We start from the raw sequence: 21,628 nt of genomic DNA on the forward strand, positions 1-21,628 counted from the left end.
GAGCGTCGACCGGGAACGTGAACAGCGCCATGGCCCAGAATTCTCTGCCGAGGTGAGGGAGGTATCAGGCCAGCTTCCCTCACTCTTTTTGCTGTTCCTTCAGCAGCCGTCACTCCCTGCCGGGCTATCAGTTCCTTTTTTGGGGGGGTTCTGCGATCAGGCAGTGATCGTAGTGCGCACGACGTATTCTTCGGTATTATCTGGTGAACAAAGGCGATATGACGAGGCGATGCTGCGTTGGTATATTTTTTCCAACTTCAAAGTCGTTAACATCAAGACGAGGGAAGCACTGGCTTTACCAGATCTTTCCCACCAATTTTGTTATCGCCGGCGAAGATACGAGGTAACCAAGTGCTCACTTTATCAAAACAAATGGAAAGCTTAGAATAGAGAGAAAGGGCGGTGGGTTTGTCGCGGGGGTGACGGTTGTTGTATGGAACAGCGAACTAGTGAGAGAAGGTTGCGAAATCATGATTTTTTCCTGTTCCAAAACCGGTCGCCGGTGCCTGGAGTGATAGGCTGGTCGACGCTCGCGCGATAACCTTCAAATCGCGCTCGACTGTACATAAGAAATGACGACGTGTTTTGTTATATCGATCTCGACCAACCATATAAGATGCGTTTTTTTTTTCTTTTTCAAGCTAGCTATTGGTGAAGTATTTCAATGTGCTCGCTGAAGGAGATTACTTAAAGAATTCCGAGGACCTCATATTGATAGCTACACGAAGCGAGCTTTGAGAACACTGAAGAAAGGACTCGGCCAGTTCATAGGTGTTCGCGCTTGTGGGAAAAACCTCATACTGTTAAAAGTCAGTTTTAAATTACTATTTCTGTTCTTCCCTTTCCATAAATCCATGATAATGCGACGCCGCCGCGGTGGCTCAGTGGCTATGGTGCTCGGCTGCTGTCCCGAAAGACGCGGGTTCGATCCCGGCCGCGGCGGTTGAATTTCTTTGGAGGAGAAATTCGAGGCCCGTGTGCTGTGCGATGTCAGTGCACGTTAAAGAACCCCAGGTGGTCGAAATTTCCGAAGCCCTCCACTACGGCGTCTCTCATAGCCTTAGTCGCTTTGGGACGTTAAACCCCATAAACCAACCAACCATGATAATGCGAAAAAAAAAAAAAAAGACTGCTTTTATTTCGACAACCCTCATCAGTTTCAGGATGGCCACGAAAAGGGCAGCGTCACTGTATTGTCCCTGCGAAGTATTTTAGGCCTCTTACCTCGTCAGCGCCATTGCTAACCTTTCTTCATGTTCAATGAAATTTCCGTCTAATCTAATCTCTCAATTATATCTAATCGTTGCAGATGCTTCAGCGTGGCATCGGTCACACCAGTCACTGGCGCCGTCGAACTCAGCCACACAGTCAGGATACAGCTCGTACTCAACTGAATCGTGCATCAACGGGGGCCCCTTGTCACAACAGGTGAGATGCTCCGGTCTGCTGTACCTCGAGAGACGCCCGTCTGCCCCTCTGTGTTAAGAGAAATGTTTCGCTCTTTGCTTTTACAACCTGGAGGCGCATTAGTGAAAACGGTGGTCTTTCATAGAAGCTGCCACTCATACTGACAAAGCGAGCAAATTTTCAGCACGATGGACTCCGTGCATTTTTTTTCACGTGATTAAAAAAAGATATTTATTGCAATGTAACAGTACCCTACCGCCTCGCCATCTACAGCTACCTCATGTATAACTTCACCGCCGTCCTTACCAAAACTGATTAGAATGGATGGTTTGATTTGAACAAAAGTTTAATGAATATCACCTCGTTTATGCTTTCACTAGGTAACGTCGAGCCGAATCGCGTGGCATTTTATGAGCCCTTTTCACACGCACTAACCGCACTCATACCGAGAAGAATGAAAAATGAACAAAGCTCTATGAACAAACACTCGACGTGATCGGTGCCGCTTATTCCAAGGTACCGGGAAACAAAGCTCATATTACTGAGTTGCACATCGCTAAAATACACGGACTGTACTTGTTGCAGTTGCCAGCGGATATGACCTTTTCGTGATGGACATGAAGATCACGGAATCGAAGACCGGCTGCTAGGGTCGATGGAGGCAGAATGAGGAAACGCTTGAGTGCTGCGATCTCATTGCGTCACTGAGGCTTGTAATAGCAGCTTGTTATTGCGCGTAGCCTATTGACCAGCTCCCGTCGCTTCGGCCGCAGGTGTACGGTCTTCTAGCCGGCAGCGGCGCCGGCGGTGCCGGGGCCACAGTGAGCGGCAGCGGAGGCGCTACGGGGGGCCCAACCACGCTGAGTGTGCCGGACTTCCACATCCCGGCGCTGAGCGCAGCCAACGACATGGCTGCCTGGTCTCCGGCCGCGGGACTCGTCAGCTCGGCGCTCTCTGCCAGGACCGAGGCGCCGGCGGCGACGGCCACTGGCATGTTTGGCCACCACGCGGCTTTCGGCGCCGCCTCGGACAACTTCGGGTGAGGGACAAGCGCGAACAGATCTAGGGCCATGGCACTAAAAAAGAAACACTCTCAGAGGTGCGAGTGCGTGCAGGTGATTAGATCAGATCGAATTGGCAAGAACCGCCGATGTGGGCGTGCGAGGACATGGCGTTGTGAGGCGTCCACCACAGATGGCGCCACTAGGACAGCCACCATCCCCTGCCTTCAGAGCCGCCGTTCGCAGCAGTGGTTTAGCAGCAGTACCAAGAGCGGAGTTGTGCGAACATCGCATTAAAAAAAAAAAAATCGCTGTTGCATCGTTAAAGCGCATTCGGCGCTTTAACGTCTCTGCACGTCATAAAGTGCTACAAATTGGGAAGAAGGACCTTTGACAGTCGGCGCAGGAAATACTAGGACAGATGGCACGCTGAAACATGGGATTTTATGGTCAGTACGCCTTCTGCGCGCTCTTTCTTGCCGCACCGCATTCTGTTTGATGTAAGCAGTCAGCACAAACCGAAATAATGATTACGCTAGTACTCAGCAGAGGAATTAGCAAACAATCATCAGCGAGAATTAAGTGTGACATCGGTTAATAGAATGGGGATGAACAGCCTAATGGTAGAAACTAGCCGCTGTAAAAGAAACGCCGGGTGTCGTCTGTTATGTCATTAAGCTTCGCCAAATAGGCGGTTTCTATTTAAGCAGTGCATCACTGCTGCTTGGCCTGACGAATACGTGGGGTTCTTGTTTGAACAATCGGCGGAAATTGCGTTTCTGCTGTAGTTGCACACCACATTTCGGGAGTCTCTTGTGGCCAAATTTTTCCGCGAGAGCGTTAGTGCCCCGATATAGGGAGAAAAAAATTCGCTGTGGCTTAGCTTGGTTAAGCCCGGTAATTGCGAAAGCAATATCCGTACCTACGCCATGGTACAGCTGGTAGTGTAGCTGGTGGTGGTGCTTGTGGTTAGACTTGTGGTGATGCATCGGTTATACAATCCAATCCAAACCAATCCCATCCATTCCATTCCAATGCAATCCAATCCAATGTAATCTACTCTAATCTAATCCAACTAATGCAATCAAGGTCAAATGAAGGCCAATGGTGGTCACCCTGGAAAGTGCAAGTAGTATTGCTTTCGCAATAAAATTGTCCAGAGTCAGCGGCGTCGACCGTTTGAAGCCTCAGAGCGGCCGGAGCAACCGCCCACTCCAACAACCTAATCACGTGACCTTGTGGCGTCATCCCAACCTGCCCACCGTGGCAGGTAGCAGCTAATGATCGCTAGCGAGAGGTTGCTCGGGAAGAGCAACCCCTGGGTCGCACAAGCCTCACCGATAGCAGCATCAGCCACCGCAGGGCAGTGGGGCATCGCTTAACTGCTGCACCACAGCACCTAGATTGGTACAAGAACTCCCAGCGATCTATGAATGCAAAGTCGAGAATAACCAAACCCCTTATCGCTATCGCGTCATACCCCTAAGGCGGGGGCTGTGTCCCCTCGTTTTTTTCTTTGATTGGTTTACGCGGCCAAAAAGTGAAAGCATTTCCAGTTTCTCCTGCATAGGAAAAGAAAGATAACCAAACTGACATATATAGAAACCTGTAGTCGCGTACGTGATTGAAAGCAAATGAGACGAATAGGAAAAATTGGCCGACAGTTAGGCTTCTCGGTAATGCGATTTTCGAGCGCAGCTGCTGCGGTACTCGAACCGTAGGTGACCGCAAACGAAACACGCAGTGTCGAGCGGAGGCGGTTCTGGATTCCGACTTCGGCAGCGCACTGTACTCCACCGCTGATAAGCCTCGCCTCGGGCGAACGGCCAGCGCGCGTTACTTTAGCGCCATCCGTAGCGAACGACACATACCTTACCGACGACGTAATTGGCGCACGCTACTCTGGCGCCGCCGGTAACCGCCGCGCATCCTACCCACGCTACCGCCATACCATCCTCATCCACTCTCCTCCTTGCGCTCTATTCGCTATCGCAGTCTTTCATTCTCCGCTGCACTCCGCGCTCTTTTACGCCAACGACGGCGAGGCACGTCGCTCAACCCGGAAACGGGCGCCTAAGAGCTGCACTCTAAAATGCGTGGACATATAGTAGAAACAGCTGAAGATGTAAATATGAAAGGCTTTATATGGCAGAGTGCTACGTCACCATCAAGCCATGCTTATAGGCCTAACCATGCAGACAATGCTAGAGGCTATGCAAAGTAATATTTATGGCGAGAGGCCCCAGGATGCCATGTCTTTACAGGTAGAGATTAAGAACTGGAAAGCAGTCGTGAATTTCTTGAAGTGAATTTATGGCTTGTTTGTAGACTTTCCTTCTGGCAAGAGGCTGGAACAGTGTATAAATAAAACATTTAGTACTTAAACGCATGTTTCACTGAAACAGGAATGCAGTGTTAAATTCTTGGAAAAACATTCTCTTTGCAGTGGTATGATCGGAAACACTGAAGGGTTCATATCAAGCACTTTCAACAACCTCAACAGCTCTCATGGTGCGATGGGCATGGATGTAAAGCCGGCATTTCCGTATGGAGGTCAGTTCACAACAGGTAAGCCACTTTAAGATAGTCATATTACTCATCATAAACCTGCACACAGCTGCAATCTCCCCATACAAGTGCTCTTTTTTTTTTTTTTATAAATGTAAAGCCTTCAAAATGACATTCTACAGTGCCAGATTTTCAGGCCAAGTATCTGAATTACCAAGCCATCAAGGAAAAGCTGCCGCGGTGGCTCAGTGGTTATGGTGCTTGGCTTCCGACCTTAAAGACGCGGGTTCGATTCCGGCCGTGGCAGTCGCATTTCGATGAAGGCAAAATGCTAGAGGCTCGTGTACTGTGCGACGTCAGTGCACATTAAAAAACCTCAGGTGGTGGAAATTTCAAAGCCCTTTACTACGGTGTCCTTCATAGCCAGAGTCGCTTTGGGACATTAAACTCCCACAAACACATAAACAAGCCCTCAAGGAACCTACTACCTTAAAAAGTATTTTTTTCTCTGAAACGCCAATTTAGCTTTCAACAGCCTTTGTTGTGTTTTTTTAATATGAGTCACCAATGCTGAAACATCTCACCTACTACTGTAAATTTTGTTCTCTCCCAGGAGCAAGTGCCAACCAGATGTGCAAGGACTTCGACATGCCAGTCACAGCCCTGGCAGGCCTGCGACAGAAATCCCGGGAGCATGTCGTTGCACTAGGCTTTCTCTAAGAGCAATCCTGCTATGCTGCTCATATCAGCTATGTGCTGGCCAAATTTGTATATATATATATATATACAGGATAAATGTGAATGGCTCTTATCTACTCTGTTGTGATCAGCTTCTATATTTAAGCCATCAACTTCACTTGCATTTTAATACAACTACCTTATTTCCCACTGAGATTTGGTGTCCTCTGTACTGCTAACACAAAGTGCATGCATCATTCAATGGAACTCAAAAGCAAAGCAAATGTTGAACAGCCAAACACAATCCACAAAAATTAACCGCTAAATTGTGTTCACACTCGCAAGTCTACATAGGTGTTTTCGTTGCCTAGCTAGTGTATTGCACGGGTGGTTCAATCACGAAAGGATTTGTGCACTTAGTTTTAAAACGATGGTACACAACTTAACTGCTGCAAGGCTGAAATGATGCCAGTCACCAAAACAAAGAGATTTCTTTACATGACAAAGCTTTTTCAGCATGCATGAATACTGCATTCAAAAAGTGTGAAACGTCTCTTGAAGCAAAAAAAGAGACAAAGGAAATGCTAACAATATTTTGCAGGCATACTGCATTGGTTCTGATCAGTAGGTGCAACAAAGCGAGACTACAAAAGAAAATGTGCATTTCCTTCCTCCCATTGAACGATCACTAGCATTTGTGCTCATTCGTGGTGTCTGCCGGGGCTGGATGATCACAGGTTGTATTCTCGACATCCCTTGTAGCTGAAACATGGGTTATTTGCTTTATGGAAACAGATGAACGTGGTATTCACCGCTAATGACACAAGATGATTCCACTTATCCCTGAGAAAGACCCTCCAACAGCTACTGTAGCAAAGAACTGGAAACTCTTTGCCACACCCAGAGCAAGCAAGATGAACAAACAGTATTAGCTGACCTAGGGCTCCCTTTCCAAGTGCCCTACAAGGCAGCCTGGAGTGGGAAATCATGGAGGGAATGCCACGTGACAGTTTTGAAGCACAGTTACACACACAAAAAAAAAAAAAGAGAGATAAAACTGGCCTCCACATGACAGCTTGTGGCGAGTTTTACTGGTTATGGCCAGGTCCCAGTCATCCAGTGGGCAGACCTTGGCAAGCATGAATACAGAAAAAGTATTTTCTTTAAGAGGGCATGGCTTTCAAAGGCTGGCTTACATGATGTAACTCTCCCTACAGAGTTTTTATTCCTCCACATAAGACTTGCCTTTGGCTGGCTGTGCGATCTTTAACTACCTACAAAATGGCATGAGAAGCATTCCCCACAGCTTGACATTGGTGTAGTGCACAGTACACTGCAGTCTCGTAGTAATTCTAGTGTGCTGAAACTTCGGCCTGTATTCTTGAAACGTCCCTTAATTCATCCGCACCAGTTTTCTGGAGCCCCGAACGTGAAGGCTATGGCTGCATAACAGCCGACTTAACTTCCTTGTTGTCTCATCTTGGTTGCAATTGTACTGGCCATAGCATCAGTAATTGTGATGCAAAAGGTGACAATTACAAAACTTGTATGACAAACACACCTTACTTTAAGGCATTCAAAAGTGCAAACGGGCAGCTCTGTTTCACTTAAAGGTGGCGGGAGCATTCATGCAGCTAATACGATCAGAGACAGGCAGCAGCATTTGCTATTTTTTGGAACAAGAGAATGCCTCCAGTTCAGGGTATCCCTGTCTGCACAAGTCCACTTTAGTGGACACAGAATACAGGCCCGAGCTATAGTGCTCTAGATCCAAATGTTGCCAATGCCTGGCTACACAGCTGCATCGCCTGCAATCCTGAGTAGGCAGCATGTTTCTGCACTGGCTTCAACCGTTGTCTGCCGCCAAAATATGGCAGCCAAGCAGCAAGACATAAAATGGCAGAAAAACGGTCTTATGCACATCACAAATCCCTGGTCCCAAAATGACAACCTGTATGCAACAAGCTACCCAAGTTTTTAAACGGTGTCTCGCTTCTTTAGTGCAAGTAAATGCGGCACTAAACACATTAGCAACGCCCACACTATGCAGCATGCTAGGAATGATGGGTATCGAAATAATAATTCACTCCAGCTTTTCTCCTAGATTGTAGAAATGTTTTCATCAGTGTCACTGACTACACAGTTCCAAAAAGAATCAGATATTAATGAGAACACTGAACATGGGATTTTTCTCATTATGGTCCGAGTCCATGCATACTCAGAGGGCATTTTTGGGACAGGCTCCAAGCACAGGCTTCCGATATACAATTGCCTAATGGAGCTGTGCCACGTGACAGCCACTCAAACTGCATATGAACTGCAAAATAACAAAGAGCAATGCCAGATCAAAACGTATATTTACAGGAGTTTGTGTGCAATGTACACGATTCATGATAAAAGTTGGGTCACGCCACAGCACTCGAACAGTTTGTGAAAGGATTCCAAGACAGCATAATTGCAATGTTTGATGACATAATAATAAGCCAGCACAAATAACTGCTTTTCTTTCTGTATGCACAGACACAAAAGAAGTGCTAACAAAGCTTTGTGGCATATCGCATTGCTTCCAACAAGCTAGCTGGCTGAGCCTATTCTTCCATCATGCCACATATATGCATAGCTGATGTTCTAAAATGTTTAATTCAACATTTATGAAAGCGCCCATGCTGCAATAAAATTGACGCTGAAGGACTGCATTATCAAGTTCACATAAAAAGTGTGCAAACAACCACCCCTTTCCATTTGCTATGATGCTAGTCGTCAATGAGCCACCAGAGCATCATTGTTGTTGTTGTTGTTGTAGCCTGCGACAGCAACAACAACAAATACGCCATCACCTTCTTTCTTTGCTACTTATTGTTACAGAGGTGCTCACTACACATCAGCCTGTCACACCAGCTGCAATGACATCCCTTCCAGCCTCGCTGTTTCAACGCCATTCTACAAAACGTTATCAGGGACACTAGATAATGCACATTTTGTTCAAAAACAAATTTCCATGTCATTACACTGGCACCTATAAAACGCTGACCCACATCTCTTTAGGTCTTGTAGTTCTGTAACAAAAAATGCAAATTGTGAGGTTCAACGTCCCGAGCAATCCATGGGCTATGAGGGGCATCGCAGTGGAAAGTGGACAAGTTGACACTTGTAGGCTTATTTTAGAACATCATCAGGTGGGGTCTGAGCAAAGCTGGTTGTTGACGAGCTTTTCTTTCCCAAGCGTTTGCTAGGCCAGTGGCAAAATTTTTGAGGCACACTAATAATTTTTCACGGTGTTTAACTTCTTTAAGGACGTTAAGCAAATGTCACGCTTATAACCAGGGGCTCGATTTACACAACTTTTTGCTTGTAACATTAGCTAGTGACTGACTGCAGCTTTCTCAATGGAATTATTGGCTATCAGGACTGAGCGCATTCTGCATGTGTGATGACCAGTCGCTAAATGAGCTAAATACAAAAAACACTGCTGCAAATCTGGCCTTAGGCTCAGACAGGCTCTGCAAAAGGATGTACAGTCATGCCTCATTAAAATGGACACTTTGGTTCTTTAGTAAAACTGCCCATAAAGAGTGTTGTCCGTAATAAAGAATTGCAGAGGAAAAAAAAATTGCAAAAAAATGGCTGGCAGTTAAGCACTACGAAACACGAAATACTGCGAAAGCACGTCTTTTTTGCAATGGACATCGCTACATACCTCAAAGTGCGATTGAGATGTCCACTGAACCAGGGAGCCAGTTATGCGCCGTTCCTTTCCTCGAAATTAATGGAGTCTACAACGTTGTTTATGCCAACGCCCATGAACCCAATGAACGCCGTCGGCCTATTGCTCCAGTGCCACGCTTCTGTCACGTGACCTGCCTGGAGGCTTCACTCATCTCACAGCTTTCATTGAGAATGGAGCCAGAAGTGCCTCCGCACTAAAAGTCACGCTGTATTAAGGTCTGCTTCTGTGCATATATTGGTGGCCAGTGAAGTTCAAATGAACACAATTTTGGGAGCTACAAGCCCATTATCCTAGTCACCATTACAATTGAAGTAATGTGCTGCAGCTTAACGAGCCTAGTGGTCTGTGATACGCTCGATAGTGCCCCACGGAGAAATGACGTAACTGCTACTACCACAGTCCACTTCCCACGAATCGCAACCGCATATCAGCTCTGTCAGCTGACAGCGGCTGAATGTGGCTTTCTATGTGGTACAAGCTTCAGTTTTTTTCACAGCCATTCATGTGACTCAGAAAATGGCAACTTCGCACTGGAACCGTAAAACCACAAAAGAAGAGCTGTCACTCAATCATTTTAACTTTCTCACTGCTTTTTGACAGTGCCCTGCACTCAGAATGCAGAAAATGAAACATCTGGTTGGAGCGGTACAGATCTTGTTCTCATCATCGTCCATATTAATAAGACAAAAATTTATGGGCTCTGAGCATTTTTCTTTTGACCATAGTCTGGACATCAAATTTCCACATTAAAGAGGTGCAAGTATAACGAGAAAGTTTGGTCCCCAAGCAAACTGTCTATAATCTCTATATTATATATAGAAATTACATTATCTATATAATACTTATATTAACAGGAGTTGTATTAACGAGGGACGATTGTACAGCCATTGAGAAACAAAACACGGTACTCCCAAAGCACGGCCTTATGCAAGTTTGATGCTGCACAGTGTCTGTTAGAAGGGTTTTAACTGAAAGTATGGTTTCAAATAAAGCTTCCAATAGTGTCTGACCTACTCGCACAGTTTCCAGTGTCTCCTGAAGCATGCATGCTTCCTTGCAACACACAATTTCCCTAACTCCGAGAGCTCGTATCACTGTTTCTTTTGAATGACAGCACACCATGGCTTGATGTAAACAAGCATGAAGGAAAGGTCAACTGCAGCCAAATGCTGAAGTCCTGGCTTATTTTAGCTCCTTTTGTAGGGCTGCTAATGATGACCAGTACAGCTTAAGAAAAATAGTAGAAACAGTGAAAAAAAAAAAAAATCAAACATAAACAAAGCAAAATGTGCTCTGCACTGCACTGCCTATACAAACAGCAACTAATGTATACTTTTATGACTACAATAATTAGACCCCCCCCCCCCCCCCCCGCTCTTTCCTTGGATTCTGGTTAACTTCAGCCCCTTACTGCAGTGTAGTCTTCAGCCCTTTCATTACAACATTTCTCTCCGAAAGAGAAGGCTAGACAGCTACTTTTAATTTCAATCAACAAACCATGAGTAACAAACCATGCTGTCAAATGACAATGTGCGCTGAAAAATATACCTGCAACAAAACAGGCACTGTGCTTTAAAGCAGCTAGCAGTGCACTCAGAGGTAAGGACACATGAACCTAGCTAAACTATGCATAACTGCCTATGCCACTTTGCTCTCTAGAAAAAAAAAAAAAAAAATCATTCCTGTTCAGATTTTTCTGAACTAGGGACGTCAGTTTTTTGCTTCTTCTTGGCGCGGATGTCTGCCAGTGCTTGTTCGATGGTCCTGACATCCCTTTTGTTTTGGCTGGGCACTGAAACAAGGTAAACAACATGTCGCAAAAAAAAAATTAAAAATTAGACAGGCAGATGAGCAATGAGAGTATCATATTATGAGTGCTACAAATCTGAGGCTCTGTGGGTGCTGAAAATGACTTTTCCTATGCTTTAGTATTCAATGACACGATAAAGAGAGTAATTACTCATAAGTATTCACCTGAGCACAGGGCCACAAAGGGAAGCCATACAGCTCTGTTGGAAACTCTGCACTTGAAGAAAAATTTGTACTGATCTCGGCACCCATCACAGCCTTCAGTGAATGAACAGATGAGTGCTGCATTAAGAGGCACAAAAGCTGCAGCCTTTCCGGATTTCTTCTGTCCTTGCTCTGGCTACACTAAAAGCACCAAATTTTCAGAGTCGGGCCAAAGAAGAAAACCCTTTTCTTAGAACACGAGTAATAGCGGGCTGCCACCACGAGTGTGAAGACTGCATCACACACCGACAATCTTGGCCTGGAACTTAGCACTGCACCCACAACACAGTCAGTGCTCTGTGACTTTTATCAACAAAAAGGCTACACAAGCGTGTGTGACAGAATTCAGTGCAGTAAAGCCTCCTGTACGTTTATGCACGAGGCTTCACATAGACGCCGCTGCCACCACAATTTTCGTCTTCATGGCCCTCCTAATGGTCTCACATTAAAAAAAAGAAATACCGAACTACATCCGCAGCTTGGTTCTAAAAGCAAGGAGCATTCCAAAGCAGACAATTTAAAGAGAAAAAATAAAGCGTTACATCAAGCAAATAGGGTAATACTGCTTTTAATATGCGCTAGTATTTTGACTTCCCAGAGAAGCTTGTAAGCACATTTAAGCCAGAGTTGTAGCAATTGATGCACTAGCTCGCTTGAGCGGGTGGGGGTGTAAGTATGTTAAAGCATCATCAGAACTTTGTTCTTTGCCAGATTTTAGCTTGCCAAAATGTTCACACAATTACATATAATATGCTCACCAGTTTATTACAGTCGAACCCGCATCTATCGAACTCGAATTGGACCCATAGGCTATCGGAACTGAAAGCGTGTTCTGCAAGCATCGCAGAGACTTGATTTTTCCGCTGAGTCTCTTCTTCGCTTTAGCCCAAATGTCGGCCTTGTCTTCAAAGCAGTGCTTAGCATGCTTTGTGGAATCTTGTATGCTGTGGCAAATTCGGATTTCTTCTCTCCTCGCTTGACTGTTCCCAGTTTCGTAGAAGAGGGGAGCTTCTGCCATCTCGCGCGCACACAGAGACAATAAAAACCATGCGAAATTTCCAATGGCAGCATGATGCACTAACTGCGTGACATTGCAGGCACGACTGGTGCAACGTCCTAAAAACGCATATCCTGGTTGGCTGGGTATGTGCCCGCCATAAAAAATCCTCGCCATCGTTGGTCTGTGCGCACTAAGTAGCACCTCAGCACCAAGAGCACCCACAGGTCCACGAGGAAAACCTAACCTCTGGAGATGTGGTGGGGGAAGGCCAGCTTCTGGAGCAGACCTGAGTTGTCTGAAGCCCGATCTATCAGAAGTGACAGCTAATTTTTGTACGATATAGCCATAAATTTTCCTATAAATTCGCGTTGTAGCTTTATGGTGCTCAGTAATTATTCAATATTTGACCAGCCGCAAGAAAACCAAGGAGGCAAAAAGGCTTTCAACAACCTGCTCACAGCAATGGCAGCGGCCAGTATAGGTGCGCTGCAAAGCGTGTATTTTCAATGCAGGTTCTCATCCCACATAATTCCAGAATTATGCAAGTGTTGTTCTTAAACGTAGAGGACAAGTTGAAATTGGCCTGCACCACGTTTTAATGACAACAAGGCTGCTTGCTTTCATCGAAAACGGAGCATTTATAAGTTAGAAGAGGCCAAACAATCAAAATGCAAGCGTCACCATCACCAGCTGTTTTTCTAAGCAAGCTGCTGCTAATTTGACAATTCTTTGCATGCGGATACCTGATGGACGGCCAGCAAAGTCCTTTTTGACATACGAGCTTAAATAAAGTGTAAAAAAAATGTTCTGTTTAATCCGTAAAATTGCACTCTAACATATTCTATCAAAGCCCTGAGTCCATTAAAAATATGCAAATAGATATTCATGCGATGGCCCATGGCATTTTAGGTTATGGCATTTCCAGTTTCTATTTTTGTTCTGCTTTTCAGCCCAACAAAGTGAACAGCCATCTAAAATACCTTGCAGCCTCTGTCATGTATATGCAAACAGCTATTCATGCAATGGACCATGGCATTTTAGGTTATGGCATTTGCAGTTTCCATTTTTGTTCTGCTTTTCAGCCCAACAAAGTGAACAGCCATCTAAAATACCTTTCAGCCTCTGTCATGTACATGCAAACAGATACTCATGCGATGGACCATGGCATTTTAGGTTATGGCATTTGCAGTTTCCATTTTTGTTCTGCTTTTCAGCCCAACAAAGTGGTTTGGTTTGGTTTGGTTTATGGGGTTTAACGTCCCAAAGCGACTAAGGCTATGAGAGACGCCGCAGTGGAGGGCTCCGGAAATTTCGACCACCTGGGGTTCTTTAACTGACATCGCACAGTACACGGGCCTCGAATTTATCCTCCAAAGAAATTCAGCCGCCGCGGCCGGGATCGAACCCACGTCTTTCGGGCCAGCAGCCGAGCACCATAGCCACTGAGCCACCGCGGCGGCACAGCAGCCCAACAAAGTGAACAGCCATCTAAAATACCTTGCAGCCTCTGTCATGTACATGCAAACAGATATTCATGCGATGGCCCATGGCATTTTAGGTTATGGCATTTGCAGTTTCTATTTTTGTTCTGCTTTTCAGCACAACAAAGTGAACAGCCATCTAAAATACCTTTCAGCCTCTGTCATGTACATGCAAACAGATATTCATGCGATGGACCATGGCATTTTAGGTTATGGCATTTGCAGTTTCTATTTTTGTTCTGCTTTTCAGCTTAACAAAGTGAACAGCCATCTAAAATACATTTCAGCCTCTGTCCTGTACAGTATGGAATGAAACGACAATGCTGACATGCTCTCATATCTTAAATCATCAGATTTTTTCCTTGCTGTTTATTGAGACTGCTGTACTCAAATATGTGTGAGCCAAACACATTAGTCTTTCCTATGTATCTGGGCAAACTATATGTCCACAAGTGTGGTTTAATGTACGTGGTAAATAAGATGAATGCACTCGAACCTTCTATGTGCCACTTACCCTTAGAGGGACTATGAAATGGGTTCAGAGTTCCTGGTAAATGTGTTCCATGCATAGAACGAACGATTTTGAGCATTCACATTTAAGTATGAGTCCTTGGAATGGGGCCAGTGATTTATTATTAATTTTTAAACACAGTTTTTTAAAGGTTGCGAGTCAACTGATGTGCCCAAAGTGACAGTTTTTGGAACTATGTATATTTCACGACTATGATGATGTCATGGTCAGCGACAGGGAGCCCGGCACTGTCATTGCAAGAATGATGGGAGCAGTTGGACTAAAAGACAGGGTCAAGGATGCCCCTCCGCCATCACTTGTAGTCAGCCTGTGTGCTTGCAAGTCCCATGAGTCCACCGACAAGTTGTTGCTGCTGCCGACAGCATTCAGAAACCATATTTTACACAGGGAATACTTTTAGGGTTCGGAGGAAATCACGGTGGTCACTTGCAGAAATTGCGCCTTGAGACCCGATTCCAAGATGCGCTTGCAATGACAGCGGTGCAAGGTATTCAAGCTACTGAGCCAACGGGCGGGTAAACGGGTGCGGCCACCGGAAGGAGACAAACCGGGTGGCGACGCACGGCATATTCCCGGGCGGGTTGCAGTCCCAAACTGCTTAATTTCTTTCGGACGTGCTGGAGTGCATGAGATGAGGGGGGAGAGGAGGAATGTTATTTTTAATTGCTGATAATTTTGGTGCTAATGGAGCTAGCTCAAAAATTCTTGCAGGCGGGGTGATGAGTGATGGAATTACTACCAATCCTCTGCTTTCCTTCACCTCATTAGATTTATTTTCTCTGTTTCTTTAAAAGGCAACTCACAGTCGGATCACATTCCTTAGAGCCCCCTCGTGCCACCACGACAAATCGTTTTTCAAAGTACCAAGTAGAACCATTTTAAAACAGAGAAGGTAGCAAACCGAAACCGAAACTCAGTCTGTGGGCAGGGATGATGCTTTGTGTGATGTAGCGACGCCAACACAAGCATTAATAAAAAATGTGTGTGCGTTTAACGGCTGTAGGAGTGACTGAAAACAATAAACCGTATCATAAAATGTCTGAGACAACGTAATAAAAGCCTCAAAATTTATTGAAGCGGGTTGAAGGGGAAGGGGGGAATATTTGTGATGGTGAAAATGCAGTGTTGTCTGTAGAAATCACGTGAACTGAGGGCACAGAAACAGTCTTTCAGTAAACTTTAAAATCGATTTGCGCCGAAATGAAAATGAAACGCTGCATGGCTGCAAAAACGGTGGAATTAACCAGAAACAAGTAAAGAACGAAGTGCAAGTTTCATTAGAATATGGCAACCCTGAAATACCCCCGCAGCTGCCCTTTTTGATGAACTTCCAGATGAGATTTTCCAATTCGAGTCTTGCAGACAAATGAAAGAAAGGTTGTCTGATTTGCACTCGTCATTGTAAAACTTTATTCCAGATTCTTGTTGAACTCTGTATTCTGTTGTTCTTAGCATTTTTTTTCTCCTCTCATCTATTGGGCACTGTCACTCAAGCCACCGTTTGGCTTTTGCAGGCCCATAAAACATACTTTGCTTATGTCATAAAGAGATATATATATATATATATACAGGGTGTCCCAGCTAACTTGGACCAAGGTTTATAAAAAAACTAAGCATTCTTCAGAATTGAAATCACGTGGATGTTGTTAAGGTTTATCTAAAGTTACAGTACCATTTTTTCGCTCCTCCTATTTGAATAATTAGTCGAGATAAATAAATTAACTTTTTAAATATAGCTTGAAGTGTTCCGGCACCAATAGGAAAGTTGTGGAGCTCCATAAATATCGTCCAACCCAGGCACTTCCAACGAGATAGACTTAGCGTGGCCGTTTTTATTCGGGAAAAACAAAAGCCCGCGGAGTTTAAAAAATATGTGACAGCGCGCTCCGTGCGCCCGGATGCACCGCGATTACAGCGCTCTCATCCGTGCTTTGTAAGAAACATCACCCGCTTCGGGCCTTTCGTGCTGCCCAAGACAGGGCTTCGCGATGTGCTTGGTTCCAAGATAAGCGCGAGTGGTTACGGGCGGGAGCTGAAAGCACGGCTCCCGTTTCTGCGGCAATAACTGCACACTCACGTTATTAGAATGCATGAGGAGGAACGATGACAATCTCATGAGTTCGAATTTGAGCACAAGATCCCAACAAGCAAAGAAGCATATAACAAGCCTGATAACGTCGTGTGAATTACACTGAAAAACAGGAGCCGTGCTTTCTTTCAACTCCCGCCCGTAACCACTCGCGCTATCTTGGAACCAAGCACATCGCGAAGCCCTGTCTTGGGCAGCACGAAAGGCCCGAAGCGGGTGATGTTTCTTACAAAGCATGGATGAGAGCGCTGTAATCGCGGCGCATCCGGGCGCACGGAGCGCGCTATCACGTGGTATTTTTTAAACTCCGCGGGCTTTCGTTTTTCCCAAATAAAAACGGCCACGCTAAGTCTATTTCGTTGGAAGTGCCTGGGTTGGACGATATTTGTGGAGCTCCACAACTTTCCTATTGATGCCTGAACGTTTCAAGCTATATTTAAAAAGTTAATTTATTTATCTCGACTAATTATTCAAATAGGAGGAGCGAAAAAATGGTACTGTAACTTTAGATAAACCTTAACAACATCTACGCGATTTCAGTTCTGAAGAACGCTTAGTTATTTTATAAATCTTGGTCCAAGTTAGCTGGCACACCCTATATATATATATGATATATTTGCCCGGAAATAAATGTCTTCTGCTGCTGAACAAACATGAGAATAGCCAGAAAAAGCCACAGAATCGATTTTTACTGAGAACAAAAATTATACGGTATTGTCCCCAGTGTACCGCTAACACGTTTATCATTTTATGAATAAAGCTGCCATTAAAAGAATGATGCTATTTGTGGGTTCTCGTAGCTACAATTTTTGATTTCCAGCTGCTCCATGTCATGCATCTCTGACAGTTCAAACGAGATCATTAAGCCACAAGTATCCTTAAAAAATCTGGCAAGCTCTGGTTCAAGTTACATGAAACATTCCAGTATGCACACAGTATGCATGAGAAATCATATGTACTGTCACCGTCAATTGAAACGCGAACAAGCCAATTGAAACGCAAACAGCACAAATCGCAGATATTATACTAGGGAGGCAAAATACATGAGCAGTTGATTTTCCCATCGAAGCCGAAAAGACCGCTCTTCTGAAATGTTAATAGCCCACACCTGTATTTCACCTCCAGCCTCTAACATGCTTGATTTTTTGTGCTCGCGTTTCATGTGTTTTGTTCGCATTTCATTTGACGCTGATAGTACAGATGCAGCTGAAATATCACAGAGCACGGTTTGGTGTTTGGAATTTCCTGACGCATTCCTTAGAGAAGATATGATGGTTTCTTGGTTTCGAGTCTGCACTCATGTGACTGCACACTCGTGGTTCATGTTCTGGTCTGCACCATCTCTCGAGTTTAGAACAGAATGTGTGAAAAGTGATTACCAAAGCCAAACTGCTTGTTTGGGGTAGTAATCTTCGCCGCTTCCTTCCCGCTTTCTCGGCCAAGCAGCTTCTCGTACTTCTCGTGGTAGTCATTCTGGGGCGCACTTTCCTGGCCCGACTCCTTGGCCTGCTCGGCCAGTGCAGCGGCAGCAAGCTCCTGCACATTTTATACGAAACTGAACTGACCCCCGCTTGATACCTCTGTGCACTACAAAAGCACAAAAGTGGTCACATTAGGTTAGGTCAGTATGAGAATGACAACCCTGTCTTTCCCCACTGAATACCCAAGCGCACCAACAATGTAGAAAAATGCCAGCTAACAGTACTGACATATTGCACTGGTCTTGAAAGAAACAACTTGTTAGATAAACAGCCTTTCTGAGTCGCTCCTTGTTTTCAATGACTACCATCTACCACCTCGTGCAATAACTTTTCTCCCTCCTGGTCAATTAATAAGACTTCCACATATGATGCTGTGCTGACATTGAAGGCCACAGGTGCAACAGTCAGTCCTTCAATTATTTGACAAATGGCATCATACAAAGTTATCACGCAGCCTAAAAAAAAATACAAAAAGGGCTTTCATTCAAAAGGGCTTTCTAAGTTCATGCAGCACGATCAAAGTAACATATCTACGAGCAAGGGATCTAGAGAGCAGCTCTAAGCCTTGCTTTACACTGGCCCACATAGTGTTTCCCTCAAAAATTCATACCATTCACGAGAAAAGGAGACAAAAAAAAAAAGTTTGAATCTATAGAAGTCATACTTGCATGAATGGAGAAAAATGACTTCCACAGGTCTACAGCAGCTTAAAAGTTTTTTTTTTTTCATTATTTTACTGTTTTCAAAGTCTAAACCTACCTAGAGTCATCACAAAATATGATTTTCAAAGAATGAAAAAGTTTGTTGCGTCAAATCTGAAAAGCTAGGTAATAAGTAACTCAACTATGACAGGTTAAGGCTCACTAGCAAATGCATTACAAAAAGTTAAGCACAATCTTACAAGAGCTCCCCCGCCCAAAAAACCGGCAGCCCAGAGAAAAGGCCCAGGGCGTCGTGTACAAAATTCCGTGTTCCGTCTGCCCGGCGTCGTACATAGGGGAAACGAAGAACTTCGCGGAAAGGATGAACCAACACAAAGCGGACGTCCGTCACATGAATCGTCAACGCAGCGCCGTGGCCGAACACTGTGAAGGGTGTGACCACCCAATTGACTTCGACAGCACCATTGTATTGGAAACGGAAGCTAACCCACGCAGGAGGCTTCTACTCGAGTCGTGGCACATACAGCAAACACGAGAGAATGTTAATCGTTCCCTGGGGACTCTCCCCTCATCCTACGTCCATGGGCTGCGGCCATTGACCCGCAGGTCCTCCACACAGGGGCTTAAAAAGCCAAGCTGCGCTCGCCCGTAGTCACACCGTGAAGAAGGGGCCGAGCCGGTCCCGAAACGTCGTGTTTTTCCTGTATTTTACTTGGTTGGCGTCACTTACCTTCTCCTAACAAGAGCTCTCATACATAAAGGCAACGCTGACACGGCTTTACACTGCATATCTATCTGCTCGATACTTATTATCGCACATGCTCCTGGAGAGAAGTACGGACAATAACGGACAAGCTCAGCTTTTTTTTTTATTCGAGTACACAGAGCTCCCTATATGCGCATTATGTTCAGAGAGAAGACTAACAAGTGCAAAGATGAGACGCAAGTAGAGAAGGAGACTTCAAGTAAACCATTAAAAACTTAAGAATAAGCCCGGCAGGTGTCTCAAAGCATTCAGCAGAGCTTCTACAGAGGGATGTATATTGACTAGTTTCAAAGGCCAGCTGTAACACTGCTAGCTCCCCACTCCCAAACTTCTTAACCGCAAGTCAAGACAGAGACCCTTGAGAGTGACTTCGCAGCTTTAATTTCAGGCAAATATGTCAATTAAATTCAAGGCTAGCAAAAGGTTAGAAAAGGTGCACGTCAGTTCCCTGCATGATAACACGACTAAATAAAACAATTATGACGGTGCTTACTGGAGAAGCACAAAAATTAAAACAAAGACTAGTTTTAATTTGACATGTTGACATGATAAGCATCATCCTCCATTTCCATTATTGCATTAACTGTACGACAGAACTTGATTTCTCAAGCATAAGCACTGTTTTCTTTTATGGGCACAGCAAGGTGTTTCAAATGGCTGCCACCTTTAAAAGCTCAACTTTTGTTAGACCTAACCGAGATTTGACTGTTTGTGTTACATTTCATTAAATAAATTTTATAAACAGATGCAACTGTTAGTCCATTAATGCAGACTTAAATAATTTGCATCCTGGTTGTCTATTTTTCTTTTTTAACGGAGTTCCCATGATAGTACCATATCAGGTAGAGTAGCAGAACAAAATATTTACAGGCAAGTGCTGCAAAACAAGCCCTTACCCTTTCCCTTGCGGCAGCTTTGGCCTTTTCGGGGTTCCACTCTTCTCCCCTTCGATAGGCTGCCAGCTCGTCATCCGACGGCGCAAACTCCTGCAAGGAATAAACCAATAACCAAAAACCAATAAACCAAAACAGGAAGCCACTGGCATGCAGAGGCTGCTTTGCCTGATCACCACATGGCAGCTTACCTTCTTGAAAATCATTACGTAACGATCCACTTCTTCCTCCCCAAATGAAAAGGCTGTTAGGCCAGCAATGTCTGCAACATCATGGCTGCAAAAAGAAAATAAAGGAAGTACGAAAATGAACCACTCATTCTACACTTGCTTTGAGTGCAGCGACAGTGCTGCAAAAAATATTTTATGAGAAAGAAACAAACGACACTTCTATATAGCAAGGAGCGAGATGAGAACAAGACACTTTCAATGCACTTTCCATAATTTCGTAATGGTGCAATGAGAGTCGGCTATTCTCACGGTCCTGTTACAGAGTGCTTAAACCTTGAGTGCGCTTTTGATAAATTCAGGACAATTTCATAATGCCAGCCCATATAAATGCTGCACTTACATGATTGTCCGGTGAACTTTCGACATTGGCGCGAACTTGTGTTTTTGTTTCTCTGGGTCTTGAATAAACTTGTTGATCTTGTCCTCGACCTGGAAGTAATAGCAGAGGAAGCATTTACGGTAACAGGCGCGTTAGGAAGACCTGACAGCTTTCTTATTCCCGTTTATTAAAGGCGAGTATCTTAAGCATTTCAAAAACTAGCTCCACCCATAGGCAGTCGATGAGGGCTGCACACAACAAGGTAAGCTGAAATTGACGACTCTCTACAGAGCAGAATTCACTAACCGACACTCCAAGCCTTGCGTCGCAACAGCTCAGAATCACTACCAAGACGCACAGTAGACTAGCAAAAAAATGCTCGAGCGAAGCGTTTTGAGTTCGCAGCTGTCAACCAATAAAGGTGACACCACTTCTGTTAAACAGCGACCCACCTGATCTCGGAACTTTCTTAGCTTCTCTTTCTCTTCGGCTTCGCGCTTCAGGTGCTCATCACGCTGTTCTGCGTAGCAAGAGAAAAGGCACAGTAAAAACACGCACCAGTTGGCACGAACAGTACCGCGATTATTAAACAGATACATACTCTGCAAAAGCTTTTTTTGTTTGTCACCCACAGTTGGTGGTTTGTCCATAGAATTCAAAATCGAACCTAGAAGATCCGCCATTGTTATTTCTCTTTTAGACTGCAGCACCGTCTGGTCTGAAGTCGCCAGTTGTCACGTGCGTAAACAAAATACAGCTTCTGTTGCTATGCTAAGAAAAAAATACAACTAAAAAATTAACCTAAATTATTTAATGTTGTTATTTTTAGCAAAAAGTTTTT

General features: G+C 44.7%; 2 protein-coding genes across 2 annotated transcripts in view; one reads left to right on the plus strand and one right to left on the minus strand.

Moving 5' to 3' along the window:
- The window catches only part of LOC149364650 (segmentation protein paired-like), a 30,465-nt gene extending 24,810 nt beyond the window's left edge, over positions 1–5,655 (plus strand). The window contains exons 7-10 of the mRNA XM_089568725.1: positions 1,310–1,428; positions 2,181–2,446; positions 4,855–4,976; positions 5,530–5,655. Coding sequence (XP_089424851.1) covers positions 1,310–1,428; positions 2,181–2,446; positions 4,855–4,976; positions 5,530–5,636 — 614 coding nt within the window. The 3' untranslated portion in view covers positions 5,637–5,655. The remainder of the gene's footprint in view (positions 1–1,309; positions 1,429–2,180; positions 2,447–4,854; positions 4,977–5,529) is intronic.
- A 2,277-nt stretch (positions 5,656–7,932) lies between these two features.
- On the minus strand, positions 7,933–21,549 carry LOC149364651 (sperm-associated antigen 7 homolog). The gene is made up of 7 exons (XM_089574626.1): positions 21,389–21,549; positions 21,240–21,307; positions 20,809–20,897; positions 20,430–20,514; positions 20,242–20,331; positions 17,816–17,972; positions 7,933–11,113 (listed from the first exon to the last, which is right to left on the minus strand). Exons 1-7 carry the CDS (start codon positions 21,468–21,470, stop codon positions 10,998–11,000), a joined length of 687 nt encoding a protein of 228 aa, XP_089430752.1. The 5' UTR covers positions 21,471–21,549; the 3' UTR covers positions 7,933–10,997.
- Positions 21,550–21,628: the final 79 nt, after the last annotated feature.

The sequence above is a fragment of the Amblyomma mixtum genome, chromosome 2 (assembly GCF_055824585.1).
Source record: "Amblyomma mixtum isolate Tamu chromosome 2, ASM5582458v1, whole genome shotgun sequence".
Lineage (NCBI taxonomy): Eukaryota > Metazoa > Arthropoda > Arachnida > Ixodida > Ixodidae > Amblyomma > Amblyomma mixtum.

What these genes read in the sequence shown, in the direction of transcription:
- LOC149364651 (XM_089574626.1), bottom strand. Translation starts at nt 21,470, where the DNA reads ATGGCGGATCTTCTAGGTTCGATTTTGAATTCTATGGACAAACCACCA. An exon ending in TAAGAAAGTTCCGAGATCAG is followed by an intron (nt 20,898 to 21,239) that starts GTGGGTCGCTGT and finishes TATTACTTCCAG; the next exon opens with GTCGAGGACAAGATCAACAA. An exon ending in AAGCTGCCGCAAGGGAAAGG is followed by an intron (nt 17,973 to 20,241) that starts GTAAGGGCTTGT and finishes TAAAATGTGCAG; the next exon opens with GAGCTTGCTGCCGCTGCACT.